Raw genomic sequence first — 23,834 nt, 5'->3', positions numbered from 1 at the left:
TTGATCCCTAGGTGGTGGTATGTTTTACATGATCCCTTGCTAGAAAGATGGGAGGAGGACGGGGCAGTAATTTTCCTATAAAGAATCAAGAATGAGCAAGGTTTTGTGTTTGGTTTTTTTTTTGCTTTGTTTTGTTTTGTTGAAATTCCTCTATATTTAATGATCCCAGGTTTGGGGATTTTCGTACTTTTGATGATGTGAGACTGATTGTTTTTAAAATATAAATATGGTAGGTTTATAATAGCTTCCTGTGGGATACAAAGTTTATCAGAAAAGTACAGAGTGAAACCAATAGACAACTTTCAAATCTTGTGGGTGTCACAAATTTCAGATGCCACATAAAAATCATTATATATGCTGTTTGCATCAGGATTTTATTTTTTTTTTACTGTAAATTAAAACTGCCTGAAATAATAAAGGGTATGAAGCATACTAGAGTATGAAGTGAATAGACTTTTTATAACTGACACCTTCAAGATAAGTTTGCTAATGAATTTTTTTTTTTGAGGGTAACTTACTCATAGGCTACTTCATAGCACTACCTTTGTATATCATTACCATGCTAAGGATTTGCTTTTGATCTCCTTATGCAAGCAGCACAGCTCATGGTAAAATATAGATTATGAAATAAGAAATGACAGTTTCATTACTGCCAGAGTTGATGTAAAATGTGTGCTTTAACTTTGTTTTAGGGGGAGGAGACCTTGAGGATTGAAGATATCCTTGCTGTAATTGAGAAGGAAGGGGACTCTATTGCTATCATTCTGTTCAGTGGGGTGCAGTACTACACGGGACAGATGTTTGACATCCCTAGAATAACAAAGGCTGGCCAAGAAAAGGTAGGATTGCTCCAAACCCATCCTTTTCACACCAATTTTATATCAGCTTTCCTTGTGGAACAAAACAGCATGTGTGGAAAGTTCTCTGATAAAAAGTAAAAGCGCTCTCTGCCCAGGCCCTGCGAGGGCTGTGTGCTGCGTGAAGGAATAGCCCTGGAAGAGCGATCTTTCAGGTGTGACTTAAACTATACGGAGAGATAATTCATTACTATTAACTTCTAGAGGGCTTTTCTTGAAGGATAAAATTTCAAGAGGTTCAGTGGAGAAGGAGGAGGTAATCACAGCTCTAATCTCTCTTTAAAAGTTAGTCTGCGTTAGATTTCTGCTTTTTTGGCAGACTTTCATGATTTTCCTCATCTCCCGCAGCAACGCTGTGGCAGTTTTGGCCCCTGGTGAGCTCCCCATGGAGCCAGCAGTGTTCAGACCCAGCTGATCAGTTTTCCAGAGACAGGCACAACGTGGAGCACATCAACGTCACAAGATGACACTATTTTAGTGATGACTTAGCCTTCAGAGCTTGCAGGCAGTGTTCTCTGTGGACTTAGCTGTAAAACTTCTTTAACCATCTCAATTGCCTCAGGAATCTGGGAGAAAACACTTTTTAATTAAGTCCTCTTGTCAACAGGAGGTCACCAGACTTTCCGTAGGGGCAGTCTTTTACTGGATGTACCTTATCTCATATAAGATTAAACCACTCAAGGATAAACTTATTTAGTATCACTGGGTTCTGGCAAACCAGCTAACTATTTATATTTCATGTTTTAACTCTCTGGAGAGGTTCCTGGCTCACATCAGGCTATACATCTTCTGTTGCTATAGGTTTGGCAGTGGAAATTTTTCTGGAGGTCAGGGAGTAAGTTATGCTGCTGGAAAGTGATGGTAAAGTCTCCCCTGGGAAAGCACAGCAGGTGTGAGAGCTAGTGCAGGGCCCGTGGGATATAAAAAGGGAATGTTCTCACAGAGCAGCACCTGGCAAGAAAATTGGTCCTGAACACAGTACAAAACAAGACTGACTTCTGACATGGATGCAGAAAACTAAGGAAAAAAGAAACGGGGCGAGTCAGCTGCAGAGGGAAGCATATCTGTGCATTAGCTCCACACAGCTCTAAAAGGAACACCTTCATGGTGCCTTCCTTGAGGGTCTTCCAGTACTTTGCTGACCACAAATAATCAAGAGGCTATGCTGAAATGTTTGAAAGGGAAGATAAGTTATTAATAGGACGATGCCACCCACTGCTCTGCTCACTCTCGCTCCTGGTGGCAGCAGAGCTTTCATTCAGCCATCAATGCCTGCGTGCCTACAGCGCTTCTTCCCCAAAATCTGCTCTGTGATGTGTCTGAAAGGTGTCTGAGAGAAGTTTTTCTTCTCCACTGTATTTATGAACAACCTCAGAAAAGCCTATCTGTTTACCACCTCTCTGAAGATGCTCTCTGCGCTGTGGGACACATGCCTTGGTGAGTGGACATGGTGCAGTTTCATTGAAAGCTATAAACTACCCTGAAGTGGGCGAGAACCTGATTTCTGGGGAAAAGTAGTCACTGATTGTTCATTGTATGGCGCAAAAATGGATTTGATATTTATATTATCTGGGGAGATAATCAGGACTTGGTGGAGAGAGCTTAATATTTCTATAAAGTAGTGCAAATAACAATATTGACTTGGGGGTATCTTCTTCTACATGGATATACACAAAACCACTCCAGATTTATACAGAGACTATATTGTGTTACTGAAGAGGATAGGAACTTCTCACAGCAGTTCCGTACTCCAGCAGGCACTCATAGATGTCAAAGGCCTGTTTCTACCTGCATGCCTGCTAGAGGTGCCATAATAGAATTAAATGTCGTCTTCTACAAATCTTTGAAGAGCGGGGAAAAAGAAAAAAAATAATATTACCAGCGTCTTTGTTGTTAGAGCACATAGGACTGGGACTCAGGTAGACTCATGACTTAAAATGTCATTAGTGTATTTAAAAAGAAAAAGTTATTCAACCTGAAGAACTGCTTGAGTACCCTTAAGGCTTGAAAAGCAACAGCCCGCCCTGTTTCTATTTCCCTACTGTCAGGTACACTCAGCCCAATTTCCTTATGGATTCTGCCCCCCTGCGTTAAGTCACGTTTATATGTTCATACAAAACCAGGATGTAATATATTGTTACACTACGCTTAAACATCTGCATATGGCAAATATTTGCTTGAACGGCTACGAGATCTGTGATTCATGAAGAGTTTGCTGTCTTAATAGTGGTAAAAGGTAGTCCTGTACCCTGCTGCTTCTTTTGGTTTCAGGGCTTCTGGTTACCAAAAAGCACAAAATGTTGGAACTTCGAAAGCTTTGGCTCCTCTCCTGTGTTCCCAGGTCAGAGCTAATGTTAGGAGCTGAATTTGGGTTAGAAAACAAGAAAACAACTGCTCAACAGAGTCATTAGCGTTTATGTAATGTGCACAGGGTTAACTTCTGTTTGGTGGCATCCAACCAGTCCCTGTCCCCAGGTTCACAAGCTTTCAGGACAGTAAGCGCGTGGACTTAAAGACTATATCTCCTTGAAGAGGTTCTGGACCTGATAAAACCGGGATTGTCTTATTCCTTACATATTATCACAGAAAGGCTGAAAGTCCTTTAAAATGTATGTTGAAAGAGGATAAACCTGAGAAGTCACGTTCAAAGCAAAAATGTAAGGCTCCCCTTCCCGGTGATGAAGGGTGTTGAATGACCCCCTGCTCCTGAACAGAAAATAGGTTGAGGAGAGCTGACAAGCAAGAAAGTCAGAAGGGGAAAATACAAGGTGGAAATGTCATTTGAGAAGAGGAAGAAAAAAAAATAAATCACTTGTCAGCCAGTATAGGAGAGAGAAAAGTCCTACACAGATGATCTTAATAATTCTTTTAACGTACAGTTGAAATAAAATCCTGCAGTGTTGTGCCCTATCAGGTTTTGGCTAGAGATTTGAGCTGAGAGCTCAGGAGGTCTGGAAAATGTCCTAGGAATCTTGAGGTCAATCATTTATGAATTAAGTTACTGATTTCCTTTTACATTTTTTAAGCCAATTTCCTAAGTTCCCTACGTACGTTAAGATTCCTCCCAGAGTGAAAGCTCTGCACATAGACAGCTTCATTAAGTCATTAAATATTAAATGAACTAAATTAAGCTTGAAAAATTACCTCAGGCTATTTTTCCATCTTAGGTCTCACAGATAAATCAAAATTACTACGTATTGTGCAAGAGACTCATCAGCAGGCTGAAGAGGATTTAACAGTTTTCCTTGTTTCGTACTTTTGAGCTTGCTCTAGAGGATGGAGGGGGTTCAGTGATTTTATTCTTCTACAAGCTAAGAAATGGCTGACTTTTAGGAGACTACCTTTCAAATACAATTTTCATTTCATAAGTTATATTGTACTTTCCACTGACTCTGTACCGTATGTAAAGTATTTTAATCTCTTGAGTCCCAGTAGGAAGAGCTTTAAGATCCTTCATCTTCATTTCTTTTCCTGTCTCTCTTTCTAAATGTCCCAGCTTTGCTGGTGTGAAGCTGTCATTTCTCTCCCTCTCTCCAAATGTCATTGTCCATGCTGAGTTGTTACCTGCTGGTTATCAGCAGCTACCCAGACACTTTGCAGAAATGACTTTTAGATGTTAGAATAAAACGGAAGAGGCAGGGGAGAGCACATGTCCTCTTCTTCACCCACAGCAGATGGAGAGCTCTGTTTTCCCCCTAGTCTGGGGAAGCGACATTCCCACGCAGTCCTTGTTCTGCGTGGCTTGTGCAGGGAGAGCTGTTTCAGTTTGTTTTACTTTTTCCCATGCAATCTGTGTGGTTAAACATTTGCTGTTTGTGCGACTCGAGTGCCAGACGCCTCCCCCGGGGAAAGCAAACCAGCACCACCCATGTTGCAGATGACGACTTGAAGAAAATGGTATGAGTGGGTGTTTCTGAGATGATGCAGGAAACCTGCCAGCACTGAACCCAGATTTTCAGGCCATTCCTTATTAGTAAGTTAAATGGTACCCAGAAGGATTTACCAACCAAGTTCAAAGCGTTGGGGAGCAGTGAAAGCAGTTCAGGAAGATGATCCTTGGGTGGCATATCGGTGGCCATCCTGTTTGTGGGCTACAAGCCCAGGGCTAGGGTGCAAGCTGATCTCTTCCATTCAGTGCCCGAGGAAGTTTGCGTGTGTTGAGGTTACAGGTATAGATATGACTATGGAGCATCATTATATTACTGTGACTGCAAGGGCATCCAGCCTGCTGATGTCCTGACTAGTCTTGTCCTACCTCCCATCTACTGTCTTCTCGTAACTTGTCATCTTGTGCTTGAACATGTTGTGTTAGAGAGTTTATAACTTATCAACAGGGAAAGGACAACCGATTTGAACACAAGACTTAACATAGAATTAAATTTCTTACAGGCTTTTTTTTTTTTATGAGCGACTACCATTTTTTTGGTGTGTTTGTTTTGATTTTGTTAGTGTGCTGTCAGACACATACATTCTGCAAGACTCTCAGTATATCATGTTATCCCTCATTTCTACTGCAACCAATGAATCTGTCATAGAAGTTCTTCAAAAAAGTTTGTGTGGGACGTATGTACAAAGGGATATCTGTAAATGTTTAGATCCAGTCAACTGAAGTTCTAAAGTTAATGCCTTAAAACCCTATAAAAACCTACTTGTTCAATAGCAGATTTGCTTTAGTTTGCTGTAGCTTATTTCTCTGAACCAAGGCCATTTGGTCTCTGAATGAGGGTGTTCCCATGGGCATTCAGCTTCAGATGGGCATTCAGATGCAGAGATGCTTCAGCTTCTCTGCATCAACTTCACCATTGCAGTTGATTTGTCTTAACTCACTTCTGAGTGTCCCTGTGAAGACAGGCCACCGAGAGTGTGAAGGCTAGACTATCTATTGGAACTTTGCTTCTGTTTAAAAGAAAATGTTCAGATCGTGCAAGTGCTATAGCAGTGAGTTTTCTTCCCGTCGTTTTGGAGCCACTTCTCAAGCTGATAACTTCCCTAATGCCTCCATTAGAATTAGTGTGTCATATCTTCTTAAAATGCTGTTTTGTTCAAATTGTTATCTAGTTTATACAGAAGATTAAATATACCAAAGTACCATTTAAATAATTTAGCTAAGGCTCCCTTCATGCAAGAAACAGCAGGAGATTCTTAAAAAAATCCTTTGTTTTTATTATTCGACGTTGATTTTTCTGAAGCCTGTGCTCTCACTCTTATTCCTACCATGCTGCTTGCAAGCAGGCTGTTTGTGTTTTAAAAGCAAAATGAAAAATAGCATTACATTTGTAGTCCAGGCACAAAAGGCAGTTTTATTTCTCTGTGTTTAAATAAATAGCAAAACTTGGAAGAACTTTTTAGTTTAAAAATGCTGCCATCCAGTGGTTATTTTGTGTGTAAAACTGCTACTTTTTGATCTATACATCTGTGGTCCTTTTATGCTTTTTCCCACCCCCCAGTGCCCTATGCAAATTGTGATTATGACAAACACAATGCTTTTCACAGAGAAACATCAGAATGGTTTTGTAACTTTTTAGGGACAAATACGCAAGTCCTTAAAGATCAGTGTGTTGCATGGGCTGCTATCTCACCCATTTGTATTCCCAAAGAGTAAGAACTTCATAGTTTAAATATCAGGGAGACCTTAAGTATAAGCATATAGTGGAATGTAATTGTCCATGAGAGACTGGCATCCTTATGTACGTTACTATTTTGTCTCTGCCTAGAGCTTGTCATAGCATACAACATGCATTTGTCATGAATACTTATTTCAAGTGATTCTACTGCATTAGAAAAAAAACAAATTAGGAATCTAAAGCGTATCCAAGCATCCTTGAAGACAAGCCCACAAAATAATTCATGATTTCTGCATGTATCTATGGTATAGAAAACTTGTTTCTAGTAATAACTCAACACAGATGGGACTTAATAGCATGCCTATATTGAGAGCAAGTAAAGCTCTAAAGTGTTTTTTTCAAAATAATTCTATAGTTATGATTATTTTGATAAGTAATATATTAATTATCTCTTTCCTGCAGGGTTGCTTTGTTGGATTTGACCTGGCTCATGCTGTGGGGAATGTAGAGCTTCATTTGCATGACTGGGGAGTAGATTTTGCCTGCTGGTGCTCCTACAAGGTAAAATAGATTCCTTGTTTGAGACTATTTTCCATAATGTCGCTTATATGATGGGTCACCGAACAGGTCAGATGAATAAGAACTGCACCTGAACTGATCAAGACTTGGCTGAATGTTTTTACCAGTTACAATGAGGAGATGAACACTGACTTCAGTGGTGGTTTTGTTACGAGAAGTTCCAAAAGATAATAGTGGCAATGACCTGCAAGGTCTTGTGGATGTGAGATGGGTACTAGTGTTGGTTAATCATCTGCTCTGAAGCACAGTGAGCTCAGTGGTCACAGTATCAGAGGCTCTTCTCCTATTTCCCACACTGAGAAGGTCTTACAGCTGTAGGATTTTCTTAAGTGGTCCCTAAATAAGAGAATATTCTTGCCTAAACTTAAATAATTTCAGATCATAGAACAAGGTATCTTTAGTTCCTTTCCCTTCTCTTGAGATTAAGAATCGACAGGTATATTCAGATGAATTGTTTGATGACTTTGCTATAAGTATTATGACATGGGACTGTTTCAGCCGTACTTCAATTTTCTAGCCTTTTGTCTGTTAGACTTCCAATATCACATGTAGGCCAAGAAAGATATTTTTATAACTAATCTGAAAAAATATATCGGCTTTTACCTGCTTCAGCAGTTTGAGAAAAATGCTAAGATCTCCATTTAGAAACCACTAGAAATGCTAATATTGGTCTGTTTTATAGAGCAGCGTGAGGGAAGGAAAGCTATACTTTACAGATAATGAGCACAACTTGTACATGTTGATTTATTATTTGCAGTATTTAAATTCTGGAGCAGGAGGCCTCGCTGGTGCCTACATTCATGAGAAGCATTCCCGGAGTATTAAACCAGCGTAAGTATATTTCTATACCCAAATAAAAGGTGCTGTGAAGTTTAAATGGGAAAATATTTTCCCTCTGAGTTGAGATCTGAAAGTGAGAAAGTGTATGGATTCCTAGTCTTAGATTATGGACATGTGTATCTATGTATGTATATATGTATAGATGCAGAAGAAATTCCCCGCATCAAAAAAAGCTCATTGGTCTAATATTCGTTACTGACTTATTGCATCAATGAAAAGGGTAGTACAAGTCTAGATACTTTGGTTATCTGACTTTTTACCTTAGATGGGTTGTTTTATGTTAATTTTAGTAAATTTTGAAATTGTTAATGTACGTGCTCACATCTTAAATGCATTTCCTCCTTGAAGTCTGCTATCAATTCTAAACTAAATATAATCATTAAAGAGAATGCTTATAATATTAAAAACAAGTAACCTAAATCATGCCTATGAGACTGTTTAATGTACAGAGAATATTTAATGTCTTCCGTTAAAAATGGATTTTTTTAAAAAATCATTGAAGTCTTTGGTTGGTGAACAAAATCAAAGACAATTTCAACTCTGTGTCTAATAGCTCCTTAATACTGGCATGTTTTCATTAAAATTATATCCACTGCTAAAGCTAGGAAGAATTACATGGAGATCTGTGTTCTCAAAGACTGTATAATCCATGAAAAGCTGTGCTATCAACTGAGGTTAGCTGCATTAAAAAAACCCCAACCTGTTATTTAAAATGTTATATTGCTTTACTCTATGTATGTATATTAAGAACAGTAGGATTAATGCTTTTAATGCACTGACAAATGTAAACATTTATTTCCAGCTATAATTCTTGGAGAAATTGCTGGCACTTACTTTTATTTTAGCTTGAAGAGGGCAAACTAAATCAGGTTTCAGAGAGAAATAATATTATAATAAGCAGCTTCACTGCACTATGTGCTGGTTTCAGACTGTCTAGACTCCCAGGAGATAACAAAATAACGCTGATAAGTTCTTCTCAGTCACCCATATCAGAAAACTCATTAGGATGACATATGACCTGTTGTGAGCTGATTCGATTCTCACATGTGAACACCAGCAAAAATATTCTGAATATCCGGAGAGTACTTCTGGAAATTTGTTGTTTTCTTTTTTTCCCTGCTTCCCTGTTAGCCAGGCGCAGGCAGTGCTCCTATGGCCAAACCTCTGGGTCTGGCTGTGGGGAGCTGGGAAGATGCTGAGCAGTGAAAAAAGTGTGAGCCAGCTAGAAATCACAGAACAACAATAGGAGGAATGAATAAAATCTCAAGGACTTTGAGTCTTTTTTCCTCTTTGATGAAATTTTGAAACTTCTGTGAGGGTACTAGCTTGGTATTGTAGGTAAGAGCTTAAATTAGTTTTTCCTGAACCAGCTTCTTCATACATAGTCATTAACTTGTGTACTGAATCTGGATACTGAATATCTTAAGTACAATTGCCTATATGAAATAGGCTTTTTCAGCCTGGGGCCCAATTAAGGATATAATTCCAAACTTCCTGCATAGATCCTTTGCATTATTTAATCATAGTTATTTCATATTTCTTGAGATTTGATAATCACTCATCAAATTGTTTGTAGTTAGTATGCCCCAGTTGCATTACTTTTCTTTCTTTTCTGCATCAACCAGCCATTTCAGGTCTCGGAATAAGGCAGTGAGACAAAGGAGAATTTGTCTATGTCAAAGTATTCAATTTTATAGGTGATTTAAATGCAGAGCAATTTGCTGTATGTTGTACAATCAAATAGAGTGGAATTTAACTGCTCTGGAAGTTGCAGGTTTTATGTTGTATCTAAAAAGTCTTTGGCTGTCATCTGAATCAAGGATGACACCCAGTGGCCAGACAACTTCATTCAAAAAACAGAAGCACCGAACATTTTGTTTCTTTGCATCTCAGCACACACATAAGCGGGTAGTTAAATTCCAATCCAGCCGATATCCTTTTGTCATTTAAGCTGTCTGAAATATTGTTTTTAAGTCCCAGCCAATATTATGCAAGTCACTTTACCCACCTATATAGATTTCTTTAATTTGTCTCATCCTTCATATTTTCTGCAAGCTATTGACTAGGTAGTTATTTTTATATCAAAAGAATGTATTGTATTTTAATATAAAAAAAAGTATGTTCTGACCATAATTCAGAGAGGCAGACGCAGAATGTTTGCCAAGTTTCTTTGCCTGTTACTGGCTGATACTGGGGCAAAAAGGACTTATTGAAAATTAAACAGCTCAATCCAAAATTTCAATTTTAAACCCCCAAGCCCAGATACTGTCTATCACAAAAGGCATTTAGGTATTTTGTCTTAACTTCTCTTAATTCCACGAGTATGTTTTTGTCTATGCAGTGTAAGCAAACAGGGGCTCACATTGTAGCTATGAACAGTTTCAGACAGTGGCCCTCCAGCAGCTCCATCCAGAGCTTGCTCCCTGGACAACAAAACGCTTACTTGCTGCTGCTTTCTTTTAAAATGCAACTTGAGAAAGGTTTATTAATTTATTTGATACCACCAGCATCTCTGGCCATGCCGAAATTGTTTTCTGTTTGGAGTCTGCAGACCGAGGTTGTGGCAGCCTAACTGCCAACCTACCCGACCCAAAACTGGTGTTATTCAGTAATACCATGTCACATCCCAGCAGACAAAAGGCAACACCAATCCCACTTCTCTTATTTATGGATGTGCAAGCTTCCCACAAGAGTTTTAAAAGCTGGTAATTCACCAACTTGGAAAAGGATTTATGCCCAAGAGCAAAGTTTGATCCTTAGGTCCCACAGAAGGTTGGAAGATGGAGGCTACAGACAATACAGACTCTTATGTCCCCTCTTCTGTTGCTGCAAGCACCGTCCCACGCTCCCTGGCTTAGCCAGGGATAGTTCTCTAATTCACTGCAAGGGCCATGGGTCTAAAAGTTACATGTTGTAACCATCCTAATTAACACCTGGACCAAGTATGTTGGGTAGTCCTTTGCTAGTCCTCTATCGTTCTTCCTAGAGCAGTAACACTGAATCAATCTGACATATATGGGTCTAATATATCCCTGGTCTCTCATGATCTCACCTCCTTTGAAGTCTCTTTTAATACTTGAATAGCTTTTTTAATACCTGCTCTATATATCTCAATACAATATATTCTTGGCTAATCGTGCTAGAGTGATTTCTCTGTGGGAAGGTTTCAAAAAAGACCTGGACAGAGCAGAGCTATGAAAGACTATTGAAACTGTTGGGTCAGTGCAGGCTGATCCTATGCCACCAAGTTTCCATATTAATGCATTTATGTTGTGGAGGGGAGGTTTCCAAGACACAGAGAGCACTGAGCTGACCTACTAATACTGAAATTTTGCCTGACTAGCTTGTTGGGTTCCAGAAAAGTTTTGGGTTTATTTTTTTCTTTTTCCTTCCTTCCTTTGTTTCTCAGTTTCTCCATTTATAAAACCAAAGATAACTAAAATCTACCAAGCGAGTTAGCTATAATGAAATGTGAATGTTTGTGAACACCTGGGTTAGAAGGTACAGGAGAAGTCAGGTGTTCACAGTGGAGTATCTGCAGCTGCAAACGTGCAATGAGTTCAGCTCCGCTGTCAGCCGGCATAAGGGAGAGGAGGGGACAAACTTGGAGCATCCTGAGATAGGAGAAGGAAAAAAAAGTCCTAGTCAAATCCCTGTAAGAAAAAGTAAGGCACAATTTAAAAAGATGAAAGGGAAATAAATGTATGTAAAGCAGCCAGGAGAATAATAATAAGCCTTGGCAGAGGATTAAATGAAAATTGTACACAGTCTAGTGTTTAAAATGAAAGGATTTATCACGACTTAACTTTAGCACAGGCTGGCAGCAGGTAGAGTTTAAAAATAAAAAGTTTGTGTGATGTGAAGAAATGCTGTATGTGCAGGAAGCAACTGATGTCCAAAGAGCTTGTCGGCTTTTACTATATAGGATTAAAAAAAAAAAGTATCAAAGAACAAGAAACCAAATGATAGCTATTTCATACTAGCTCTGAGAAACACAAGATATCTTCAGACAATTTCTTCATAGACAGAGGTGAGATATCAACCCGTTCTCTTAGATCACATTCCTTTTTGGCGTCTTGATTCCAGTGAAAACACCGGAGCACAAATAGCTTCTTGCTACTTCGTTACCGAGACCTGCAGAGCTTTTTGGTATGTGAACTTTTAACCTGGCAGGAGATAAACAACGACATGCTATTCCAGCTCCGTACATCTCCCCCCTTCCCGTTTTTCCCACGTGCTCTGTGTTCCCACCTTACTCCACTGCAGCCCCTCTCTGCCCAGTGACTTTCTTTTACAAGAGGTTGCTCAATCCCTGCCAGGGTTGGTAGCTCCAGTTGAGTTTTTCTCTAGTTATTTTCTTGATCTATGGGGAGATACCGCATTTTTCCTTTTTGAATTAGAGCCACATAATCCCCAAACTAAATAGCTGAAGCTTCTCTGAAAGGCCTGAAAATAATGTAGCTTTGGAGCAATGTGAGTTGGGAGCAAAGGACAGTCATAAGAAAGATTGGGAAGGTTGTTTTATATCTACTTTTTTTTTTTTTTTAGAGCTAAAGCTGCTCTTGTTTAAAATGCTTCTAGGAATAATTGACTAAGATGGTCCAACTCTCACTTGATGCTTGGAGTCTATCAGCTGTGAGTATCTCAGCAGCACTGACAGTTTTAGCAGAACAGAGCAGACTGGCCCGGATGAGGAGAGGATCTGCAGAAGCAGTGTGGAGACTTCCAGGGAGCAAGTTGGAAAGTCAGCGCTCAAGGATGGAAGCGTACCTGCTGCTGTTTGCAGAAGTGTTCCTCACTGGTCCTACTGGACTCAAACTGTGGGCTAACGTATGGATAAACTATTCGTGGAACGCAACACGTGCCCCCCGAGTGCATAAAGTATCCCGTACTAAGGTAGAAATGAACTGTTTCTTTGCCAAGGAGATGAGAACAATTTAGCTCCTTGAGGTAATTTAGAAACCCAAAGTTAAAACCTCCCTTGGGAAGAGACTGTTTAGGAATAAAGGCATTGGCTAATTAGGCTTAATTGCATTGTCTTGGGACAAGTGATTTATTAGGCCAATCTAGACCCATGATGGGCCTGCAGGGGTGTGTTCTCGGATTCACCAACTGAATGGCAAATATCCAAGAGCATTTTTTACCTTTGGAGTGAGTCTTTGGGATAAAAAAAGAGAGAGAGGTTAATGTGCATTCACATCATCTATTCCCGTTCTCGTCTCTTCAGCTCTGTACATCATCTTATGTGGCTCCCATGACTGTCTCCTTGTTCTCTGTCAAGAATTTTCTCTCTCTATTTCTTCAAATCCTCCCTTGTAATTAAGCTTCATCTTCAAGCAATCTTGCTTCTTTTCTCATTATAAATAATCTTCTCACTCTTTTCTCCCTGAAGGTCTTCCCCTATGTTTTGTCACCTTTGCCCTGGTTAGATTTTAAGGTCTTTGAGAGAGGAGCTGTATGCCTACTTGTAAACTCATGGGACTATGTATGAGTAAAAGTGCTGTATATACATCATCTATACCATAGAGTGAGCGTGAAAGTAATGTGCTGTTTTCATTCCCTGTGCATACTCCCATGCTACCTAAATGCTTAACTCTTAGTTTTGAAAACTCAGACCTTAAAATGGAGCATGTTGAAAATCAGAGACGTGGTTCCTGTTGAATTTCTCATATATAGAGTAGTGTTTTCAAAAAGCATGGTGCTGGACTGATTCCGAATTTTCATGCCTGTTATCAAGGTATCAAAATGCGGGGATAAGTGGAAATAAACAAGTCAATAAAAACACTTAGCTTCTATAAGTCATATCTTCTCCAAAATAGTTTTTATAGCATAGGTATGTTTGGCTGCAGACACCTGAAGACACCTTGGGTGCAGATTTGGAGGTTTTACGTATATTTAAGTCTTTGCCTGACAACTTGCTCTTTCTTTTGTCCAAAACTCCACCAACAATATAAAGGCATTTAAAACATGAAGCTTGTCACAGCCTTTTTTTCAAAATAGTTTTTATTTTAAGGCTGAGCGTGGTCATATTCTTGCCATAGGTCTCTAATGGTATTCCTTCTTCAGTAATCACTCACTAAACTAGTGAGCTTGCATCTTAGATCCGAGGAGATTCAAATTTCTCATGCATCTCTTCTCCAGGACCATGTTGATGGGACATACACCACTTAGTCTGCTCTGCCATGGCGCCTTCCAACTCCCAGCTCTGAAACGAGAGGGAGGTGGCTTCGTTCCTTGCGGATGCGGTTTCCCATCTGCTGCCTCTAGCTTTTCTCATCAGATGGTGTAAGATACAACTGCTTCAACACATGAAAGGAACCCAACAGGCTTAGTCTGATGGAAAGGTGAATGCAGCCTGGGGGCAACTCTTGCATCCCTGTTAACTAGCAAGGAAGAGATCCTGGGGCTCTCCTCAGAGTCTGTATGGTTGCTGTGATTTTTTTTTTTTTTTCCCCTCGCTTCAAAGGACGTGTGTTGTTAGTTGCCTGCTCTTTGTGCCTCAGTTCTCCACTTTGAAACAGGTAGTTTTGAAAGCACTTGGCTGTGTCTCAATTTCTCCCAATAAGAGAAGGCTGAATGAACTTCCAGAGATGCAACACTCGAGCTGGTGTCACACACCTTTAACAAAATGGAAAGAAAGACTTCTTTACCTGCCTTTTTAACTAGTAACAGAGACATTATTTTCCCTTTTATGCTTATCTCAATCTGAACGTTTCTGTATCCACCTCACAGAAACTTTCTCTCTTAGGGAGGAAAAAGTTTATTTTCCACAAAAAACATCAAGTAAATCTTCTGCCATTTCCACTAAGAGCTAGTTTACCTCTGTGCAGAAATGTGCTGGAACTAATGCAACTTTGCATCTGGGATTTCCTACTAGCTGTTGACTCACTTTCAGTATTTGATCATTTTTCACTTTTTTTCTACTTCAGATTCCTACCTTTGGTACTTTCTATGAAGCTTTCCTTTTAAGGTTCTCAATTAAAGCTGTAGTCTACACATGTCCTTTAAAAATGAGATTTGCTCGTGCTTTTGTATTAGTTCATTAGCCCACAGTGGGGAATTGTTTCTAATTTTTCCTTACTGAATGTGCTTCGAGATAGTGGTATACCTTGAAATTGCTCTATGCTGAAAGTACCAGCAATAGACATTATGCTTCTGTGCCATTAATACAGTTACCTTTTTTTCCCCATTTAGTGTCCCCTGGAGTATATTCCTGTAATTGTCAGTTACCGGTTCAGATGGGGTCTCCTGCACTGTATGTCTCCCAGAGCTATTCGTGTCCCTGTCCTGGCTGAATACCTCTCTGGCTTTAGCCGCAGCCCTGGGATCACGCATATAGCTCATATTGTGATTCATATCACAGCCAGCACCTGATTCAAACCATAAGCATTTTTAAAGGTAATTGGAAGGTCGTTACCCAGGTTAAGGAAATAATTCAGGCTCTTTATTACTTGCAAAGTTGGTTTTCTGTGCATGAGCACCAGAGGGATTTTGTATGGGTTTTCTTTTCTGCTTGATTTACCCCTTGTGGTTTTTTGTTTTCACTTTTTCATAGGGTTTCTGGTCCTCATACACTCTTTTTCTCCCAGCTCAACCTTCGTATCTCCAGTGCTCAGCCAGGAGAAGACGGTCTCACCAGGGCATACAACTTCATATATTTCTTTTTGGGCTCCCTTAGTCAAATCTATTGTATCTTCACAGTTGCTGTGGGCAAACTAGATCATTTCTTTTGCCCTCACCCCAGCTCCTTTCTTGGTAAGCCCAGCAAAGCAAGTCCACAGCCTGCTGTCCTTCACTTCTTGCCCATGTCCACACATCTTTGAGTCAGGAGCTTCTTAGAGACCTTCGTGACATACACTGTTTCTTCTTGCTTGCTTGCTTTAAGCTGTCCTTCCTCTCACTTTTCATTTGTGAAATATTTATTTTCAAAGCTGTTTGTTGCTGATGGCAAGTTCTTGCCATCACAGTCACTACTTTTTGTTTCCCATTGAAGTCCTTGGCAATGCTTGCTGGCAGGTGCCTCTTGCTGCCTCCTATTGCATGGAAATTAGAGGGCAGCTACAGCAACGGTTTGGGGCTGGGACACAAATTGGCGCTCACTTGTGTCTGAAGAGCAGTTTCCAGTGAGCTGCTGAGAAGGACACTGTATCCCTCTCTTATCCCCTTCCTTCTCCTAGTTTCTCAGCATCAAATCAGGGAGCTAATCTTACCGGTGCAACTCTTTCAGGAAACTTATGGGTTCTTTCTGTCCCATGGCGTGAAAACAGCTCAAGTGAAGAATTATTTATTAATTTCTGTAGCTGTGTACAGTTAATTGAAAAAAATCTAATAATTTCCTAACCTAATCTAGTTTTTCAACATCCCTCTGTTTTCATTGACAGTTTTCTGGCTTGACTTTGTAGCAACCCATTGTAAGCAAGTGGAGAGAGATTTTGATCGGTCCATGCTGCAGATAGAGTTAGTTTGTGACATGAGAATAAGCCCATATAAGCGTCCTTATCCAATGGCTTCTCACCTGCTTCTGCAGTGAGAAGAGCTTGGGTGCTTCTGAAACCAGTGTTGGACCTCATATCGAACATTTGACATACATACATTGGACCTAATGTCAAATGTTTGACATCATGTCAAACATATTTTAGGGCCCAAAATACTGGTAGTTTGTGATACTGAAAATTAGAGCAACTACAGCTCTGTAAAGAAAGGTCCCTAAGTCACTTTTCTCTCAAGTTCTCTAGTGACAGAAGAAATTTCAACTTTTCAAGGAGGGACTTTTTAAAATAACTGTGAAAAATGTCCATTTCTATTCTCCCTTGTTGATTTCATGTCTTAGACTCCAGCTCAATAAATTCTGTTTGAGTTCTTTTCTCCTTGAGTATCACCTAGTGCTAGTAAAAGTTTTGTAACAAAACTACTGGATTCTGTGGCTACTCTGCTGACACTTAAAACTTTGAATTCAATTAGTTCCAGCCACTGACATTAAAAATAAAATTAATCTCATCTAATGTGGATTGCTTCTTGTTTCAGGCAAAGAGCAGAGGTGATAACTCTTACATTTTAGCTACTAAGGATTCTAGTACGATAAAGGTCTTGCATTAATATTGTGATTACTGTATTCAAAAACAACAAAGACCTGAAGAAGAGCAGCTTCCCAGATCTTAAAATTTTTATATTATAGTTCAATCAGATACATGTATTATTTAGAAATCTATCTACATCTCAGTCCCTTGAATGAATCTTTGAGGGGATAAGACTGTATAGTTCAGTAAATGCATCATGGTAATCAAAACCGTCCAAGTCTCCTTTAAGTCAGAATTCACATTTAAAAGTACCTCTAGGAGGGATTGTTGCTTTTGCTTCTTGTTTAATTTAATCTATTTGAAACAGCCTAGAAAAAAATTACTGAATTCTTAAAGAATGTAATATGCTGTTTTTTATCACCATAATATAATTGGGAACTATTCAATACTTTATAAAAATCACTGAGAACTTTATTAATATCTCTATGAGTAAATTGGCTCCCTGCTTGATTTTTAATTTCTGGTGTTAGGCAGAATATTTGATTTCCCCTTACTAAATGTGCTAACATACTGTTGGCCTTATTCCCCCTTTTCATATATCTGATATTTGGCTAGTGGAAGTGATATACGAGCACTTTGTGATAATAGTTGTTCGTAAGCTGATTTAACAGTTTTTAATTCAACTTCATTAGCCTTAGAGGGGTTGTTTTTTGTGAGATCTTTTCCTGGGATTTAATTTAGGCTCCAATTTTGTCTGCTGCTTGATCATACCTTTCTTTTGCCTGATCGTGGTGAATGAAATTATCATCCCTCATCGCAAGCCCCTTAGAGGTTTGGCAGAGAGCTCTGTGTGACTCCAAGGGGCCCTGATTGGATTCACAGCATTGCAGCCATTTCTCTTTCTCATGCCCCGATCACAGCAACTTGTTTCCTGCTACAAAAGTGAACTCAATCTCCTTTTGTTTTGACCTGGAGGGGTAATACAAAGGGACACATTGAAATTGGTGTATTCCCACTTGTGTTGAGTCTAAAAGACTAACAAGGAAAAAATCAATTCAAGAAGAGCATGTATACCCTCTGTCTTCAAATACCTATCAGCTGTAAATCACCTTGCACTTGATTGACCAGAAATCCTAAGTTTTCACCCAAGAGTGTCTCTAATTGTGGCAACAGTTGCATTAAATTCCCCACCTTAGAGAACAGTGAAACTCAGCAAGCTGCCCAGCTACTTCTGGAAAAAGGATGATTACTCAAAGCTATAGTTTTCCTAATTTCACCCATCGCAGTTGCATAGTTAAGTGTCATTGTTTAGGTTATGAAACTGTTTTTCAGGGTTTTGGTCTTTGCTGTTAAAATTTGCTGCGAGGCAGAAAGTGAATTTAGCTATTTTTTTAACCAAGACAAGCCTCAAAATAGAGGAGAAAAATTGTCTCCCTTAGATGGTATGGAAAGTGCAAGCTACTTAACAGAAGAAAAATGTCATGCTATTAGCCTCTAATACAATCATATTACTTTGGTCTTTTGACAAAGTAAAGCCTCATTGATATTAAATATGAAAAGTTACTACTTTCACAGTAGCAACTTTTCATAAGGAGTTTTGATTTTTTTCCACTGAGTTCTAAGAGACTGGTACATTAATAATGTATGGCATTGCTCACAAGTCACATATGCTTAATAATTAGGAAACACTTGTAATGAGTTGAAAAGGGTAAGGAAAGCATCAGAATATGTACAAGTCCAAAACTACAGAAGTCTGAGGCTAATAATTACCTGGGCTTCAAAAGCTTTTCAAATTCTAACAACAGATCCTACTTAAAATTAACAATGGACATTGCACAGAAGAGAATAATGAAAGAAGCCCAGTCTTACCATTTCGGATAAAGGATATCTAAATAGATATAAGGGAGGGAGGGGGGAAAAAAAAGAGAAGCTTGAAATATAGCTTCTGGCAATCTTGGCAAGGTCTTCTGAAGGAGACAGTGACAGTTAAGTTTCCAAATATTGCTAGACTCTAACAGGGGCTAGCTACTAGCTCCCTTAATCCCTCATGCAAATCCTAGCCCATATCTATGTACTATGAAATACACTCCATAACTGACAGCTTCACAGTATATGAAGAATTTCACCTACACAGGAGGGTTAAAATCTTGGGTTCTGCATTTCAGTGATGAAAGTGGGAGTCACTTTTCAATTATTCTTTGTTTTGATTAAAGGGACCCCTCGTCAGCACACCAAGTATTATGTGAAATATTTTTCTCCCTTCCAGCGAGCTGTCAGCAGGGGAGCCCTGGGTCAGAGCAGGGCCTTGCTGTGGTGCCCAGTACGAAGAGGACAGAGTTGCAGTGGAATAACATTGTCCATCTGCTTGGGCTTCAGTTTTGTTTCAGCACAGCTGTAAAATACTATAATACTATATGGAATTAAGCAAAAGAAATATTGATTATTTTTTCTTTTTTTTTTTTTCTTTTCTTGACGAAAGTGCCAGTTAGGTGACACGGATCAAGAAAAATATTAAATTCTGAACTCAACAGAAACCTGACACTGGAAACAACTTTTGAGCCCGAGAGGATAATTTGGGGAAAGGCTGAGAAGAGGGGAAAAAAAAACCAGTGGTATCAGTCAATACCTCCAAATCCCCTTTCCCTATCTGTATTTCAAAAAATCCAGTGTAAGATACTCCAAGGAAATCTTTTTCTCCATTCTTACATGGTCCTCATTTCAAAGTATGTGAAAATATTTTAACAAATATATTCTCACAACTCACCAGAGAGTCAGGGCTGTACTGAGCAGCATTTCTAGATATGAGGGCTTGAGGCACGGAAAGACTAAATGACTCATCTATGATCAGACAAGTCTGCAATAGCAAAGAAAATTGAAACTCCTTCTCAGACTCTAGTCATTGAGTCAAAAAATTTGCTATGTAAAGCAGGGAACAGGTTTTTTTTCTGCTTTGTGGGTGGGGAGCGATATTATTCTTGTTATTTATTCTGAATTTTGGCATTAAATCCAAAGAAACACAATCACGCTCATGTGCTTGCAACAAAATTAATGCAATAAAAATGGCATTAAAACATATAAAAAATTGCAAGAGTAGAATGCAAAGACTGTGCCCCAGCTGTTACGCCTGGGGATCAGGTCTGTGCTCAGAGGTTGTGGAGAGCTTTTAGAAAATCTGGGTAAGAGTAAGGTGGCTTAGGGGGGGTGATATAACTGTTTATATGAGGTTGGCTTCTGGGATTAACTTTTATCTGAATGTGGCAGTATTAGGAGATGGTCCTGCTCAGGACCTGAGTCCTGGCTACTTTTTCTATGTGTATTGTGCTACATGGAGCCCAGGACACTGAAGGAATGTTCTTCTAGGTCTGGAACTAAACTTTCAGTTGAGCTGGAGATTCATAGGTGGATGTAATGCATGTTAAGGAATACTTTGGTCTTTAGGAGTAGGAGCTGGCAGTACCTTTTATTTTTCTTTAACCTGCCTTTTGAAATGTGAAAGCTGTGCAGAGCTGGACTCTGGATGTGGTACCGCCATGTTCTCCTAGGCAACAGGACAACGGTCAAACGTGGTCAGATCACTGTGACTGAGGTCAGATGTAACTTGTTCCTAGCTTCAAGCTGGCTCAAGCCTCCAGGCTTCCTGTAGAGTTCCTTTTGAACTCTAGTTCGTAAGACCTAATTGTTTTTTTATTTAACATGTTTCCCATTAATGGAGTGATATTAGAGACACGCTTAACCTCTGTTCTCTAAGCCTGTGTCAAACTGTACTGTGCCCCTTGGTTATCTGTTAGAGGTCTTAAAGGTGGTGTGAGGCATAAGCAGAGGGGGTGGATGGGCTATGGGTGGGCTCCGTTTCACACTCTTTCCTGCCCAAGGTTGCCTTTGCAGACATAGCATAATATCTGTCTAACATCTGTCTGAGTTCTGTGTAATAGACTCTGGCAGCAGAGAGATGTCTCATTAACTCTTCAAAGCTGATTCTTACTCACTGCTGGACCAATAGCATGAAAACTCAAACAAATCTTTGCCAACACCTGGATTATTTTTTTTTATTTATTTATTTTTTTTAAAAATGAAGCAATGTGTGAACGAGGAGCTCAGCTGTCGGGCGGCACCTACAGCAGCAGCTCTGCGGACACAGTCCACCCAAAAACTGCCTGTTTATGATTTAACTTAATCCACGGTTTCATAAACATAGCACACTTTGCTGGTATATGCTCCTAATACAGATATAATCTAAGTAATAAATATGAAATTTCTAAGTATCATTGTGACCTGATAATGGAGGGAAGACAAACTGTTCCATGCCCAGTGAAGAGGGCAAATACAATATAAAGTATTACAAATTTCACACTGCATTCCTGTGGTAGCTTTTCAACTTGCTTTCTCATGGATGTAAAATGTTTTCTCACATAGTATAATGACAGGATATTTCCAGTGCATTACCCTGGATTGTAAAAGTTGGGCCACATTAATAGTATTTCCCTGTTCTTTTCTGTCGCTACTTTTTTTTTTTTCCTTCCTGAGAAGGTAAATGAGACCCATGTTTCTTCAGGCTGTAAATTATGAATGAGTAGCATGATCATCTGTAACTTCGAAGCAAAGGTCAAAGGAATTTTTTTATTATTTTTTCTGTGTTCTTTAAAAGGATCTTCTTTGATGTTTACACTGCACATACATCGTGATCATTATATCCCGCCTTCTTGCATCATTAATGCAACTACAAACGTTATGGCTCAAGTTATGAACAACCAGCACTTGTCTCACACAGACAGATATGAAGGAGGAAAATGAGCTAAATAAAAACACTTATTGAAGGGATTGTTCCCTGGTGTAAATGCCCTTAAAGAGAGTATGACTAAATGAGAAGATACTGCTCCTTTCTGGAGTCATTTTCCAACCCAGCAAATCTTTGTTCATTAATTTCTAAGATAAGAGAACCTTTTGGGATAAAAATAAGGAATTTGAAAATCTTTCAGAAATATTTCATATATGCCTACTTGTTTCATGAAACTGAGCTGGTAGCAGTTTGCTTTAAATTTTATGTGTCGCATTTAGAAACTACTTCTGTGCATAGACTGGAAAGCTGCAGAGCTCCCTGGGAAAGTCTCAGTGCCATCAAACCATGAGGACATGGGCTTTATTTGAAGGATAAAATAGAATAATGTGTTATCTATTTTAACATTTATTATAGAAATGGGTTTGTAAGAACAGGCACACCTCACAGAAAAAGCCACAGCTGATCCGGCACTAATTTATTTTCCTTTTTGGCAAGATTGCAATGGAATTAATGTTCATTTTTGCTGTTGGGTGGAGACATGTTAGCTATAGACGGCCTCCAGGAAAACCTGAGCAGCCTTGGGAGGCCATGGGTACCTGGGGCTGGCAGCAGGATGCCATCTGGGCACACACCCCAAGCCGGCCATCACCGGGATAACCATTTTAATTAGTTCGGTGTTAAAATAATGCGAGTGCTCAGTTTGGATACATTTATGTGTAATGGGCAGTGACCAGTAAAACGTTATTCTCAAAGGTTTATAGTGGAACATTTGCAAAATTAGACCCTCTTCACCCCAGACACTGATTTTTAAATCACTTCACAAAATAGGTTTTACCTGTAATCAAAATGTTGTAACTCTATAGCCCAGGTAAAAACAATTTTAAGGTGTTTTTAGCCACAAACATACCATATAAGGCTTTTCAGAGCCTTTCATGTTGCGCATTTTGCCAAGATTATGGTTCGGAATTCAAAATCAATTTAGATCTTGGTGCCTTTGTTTTTGAAGCAGGAATAGTCAATGTGGTGACTGCGTTTCAAACTACTCATTTTGCATGCGGAGTAACAACTTTTTAATAAGAAATTTTACTGCAGTATCATAATGTGCAATTTTATTGCCTATTATTTTTAGCGAGCATTTATAAAGCCTTATGTTTGGGGTTTAACACCTTAGCTATTTCCCACCATAACAGGTTGAAATTTGGCACAGCAGGGGTAACCTTCATTTCAAAATTTTCGCAGAAAATTGTAAACAGCAAATTGCTAATTTGTAAAGATTTTGTTAATTTCCACACTTTGAAGCCTGTCAACTTAAATGTCAAATAATGTGACATCCATATGGACCATTAGATCAATGAGAGTGTAGGACCGGAGTTGCCTCAAAGTGCACATCCCATAGTGACACCTCTGAAGTTCTAGCACAGCCAAAAATAAAAAAAAATATAAAAATAAGGAAAAGCAAATTGTCAAAGTTATGGTAGGAAAGGGCAAGACAGCTAAAACTGTCTTTAAAAAAATCCTTCATTCTGTCATTTTGGAAAAGTTCTGAAATTTCAGTTTCCAAGTCGCAAACGTGGCGCTGCAGCAGAGGTCTGGTTTTAAGCCAGCTTCAGAGTTAGCGAGTTTTGAGCATTCAAAATGCAACCAGAGTGCTTTTCATCAGGCTCTATCTGGGTAATATTCTGGCTGGTCTGTATTTTGTCTTTGACTTTAGGATGTGGTCCAAATAGAACACAGTATTGTTTTCTCCTTGGTACAGAGTAATACTCCAAATGTTATGTTTCTCATGGATATTTTTTCTGTTTAAAACTTCATGGAATGGGTGTGCCATTGACATTAGTAGTGTGTTGTAGTAACATACAATATTCAGGGTTTATAGTAAAATGTTCTATATACATTATACAGTTCATATTAAATAGCTGGAATATCTTTTATGATTCAAAGCATCCGTAACTGAGTCACTTGGGCAGAAGCTGCATTATACTTTATTTGGGGTATATTCATTTGGGCAATGTAATATCTCATTTGAAATGAATGTACATTGCACTATTGATTTTCATGGGTCTTAGAATAATAAAAACATCACGCAGCAATAAAGAGAAAAGGATGCTTTTTCTGTATACACTATGTTTGGATGCAGCTCAGAGCCTTTCATAGAAGTAAACATAAAACCTATGTTGTTATACAGAAATACGAAGTACTT

At 39.1% G+C, this 23,834-nt stretch overlaps 1 protein-coding gene across 2 annotated transcripts in view; it reads left to right on the top strand.

The window, feature by feature from the left end:
* KYNU (kynureninase) overlaps positions 1-23,834 on the top strand; it is a 65,063-nt gene that overhangs the window by 30,309 nt on the left and 10,920 nt on the right. For both annotated transcript variants that reach the window (XM_074145464.1, XM_074145463.1), the window contains exons 8-10: positions 693-839; positions 6,884-6,982; positions 7,758-7,831. In XM_074145464.1, coding sequence (XP_074001565.1) covers positions 693-839; positions 6,884-6,982; positions 7,758-7,831 — 320 coding nt within the window. The remainder of the gene's footprint in view (positions 1-692; positions 840-6,883; positions 6,983-7,757; positions 7,832-23,834) is intronic.

This window comes from Numenius arquata, chromosome 3, assembly GCF_964106895.1.
Source record: "Numenius arquata chromosome 3, bNumArq3.hap1.1, whole genome shotgun sequence".
In the NCBI taxonomy this organism is placed as follows: Eukaryota; Metazoa; Chordata; class Aves; order Charadriiformes; family Scolopacidae; genus Numenius; species Numenius arquata.
This window is presented reverse-complemented; position numbering and strand designations above follow the sequence as displayed.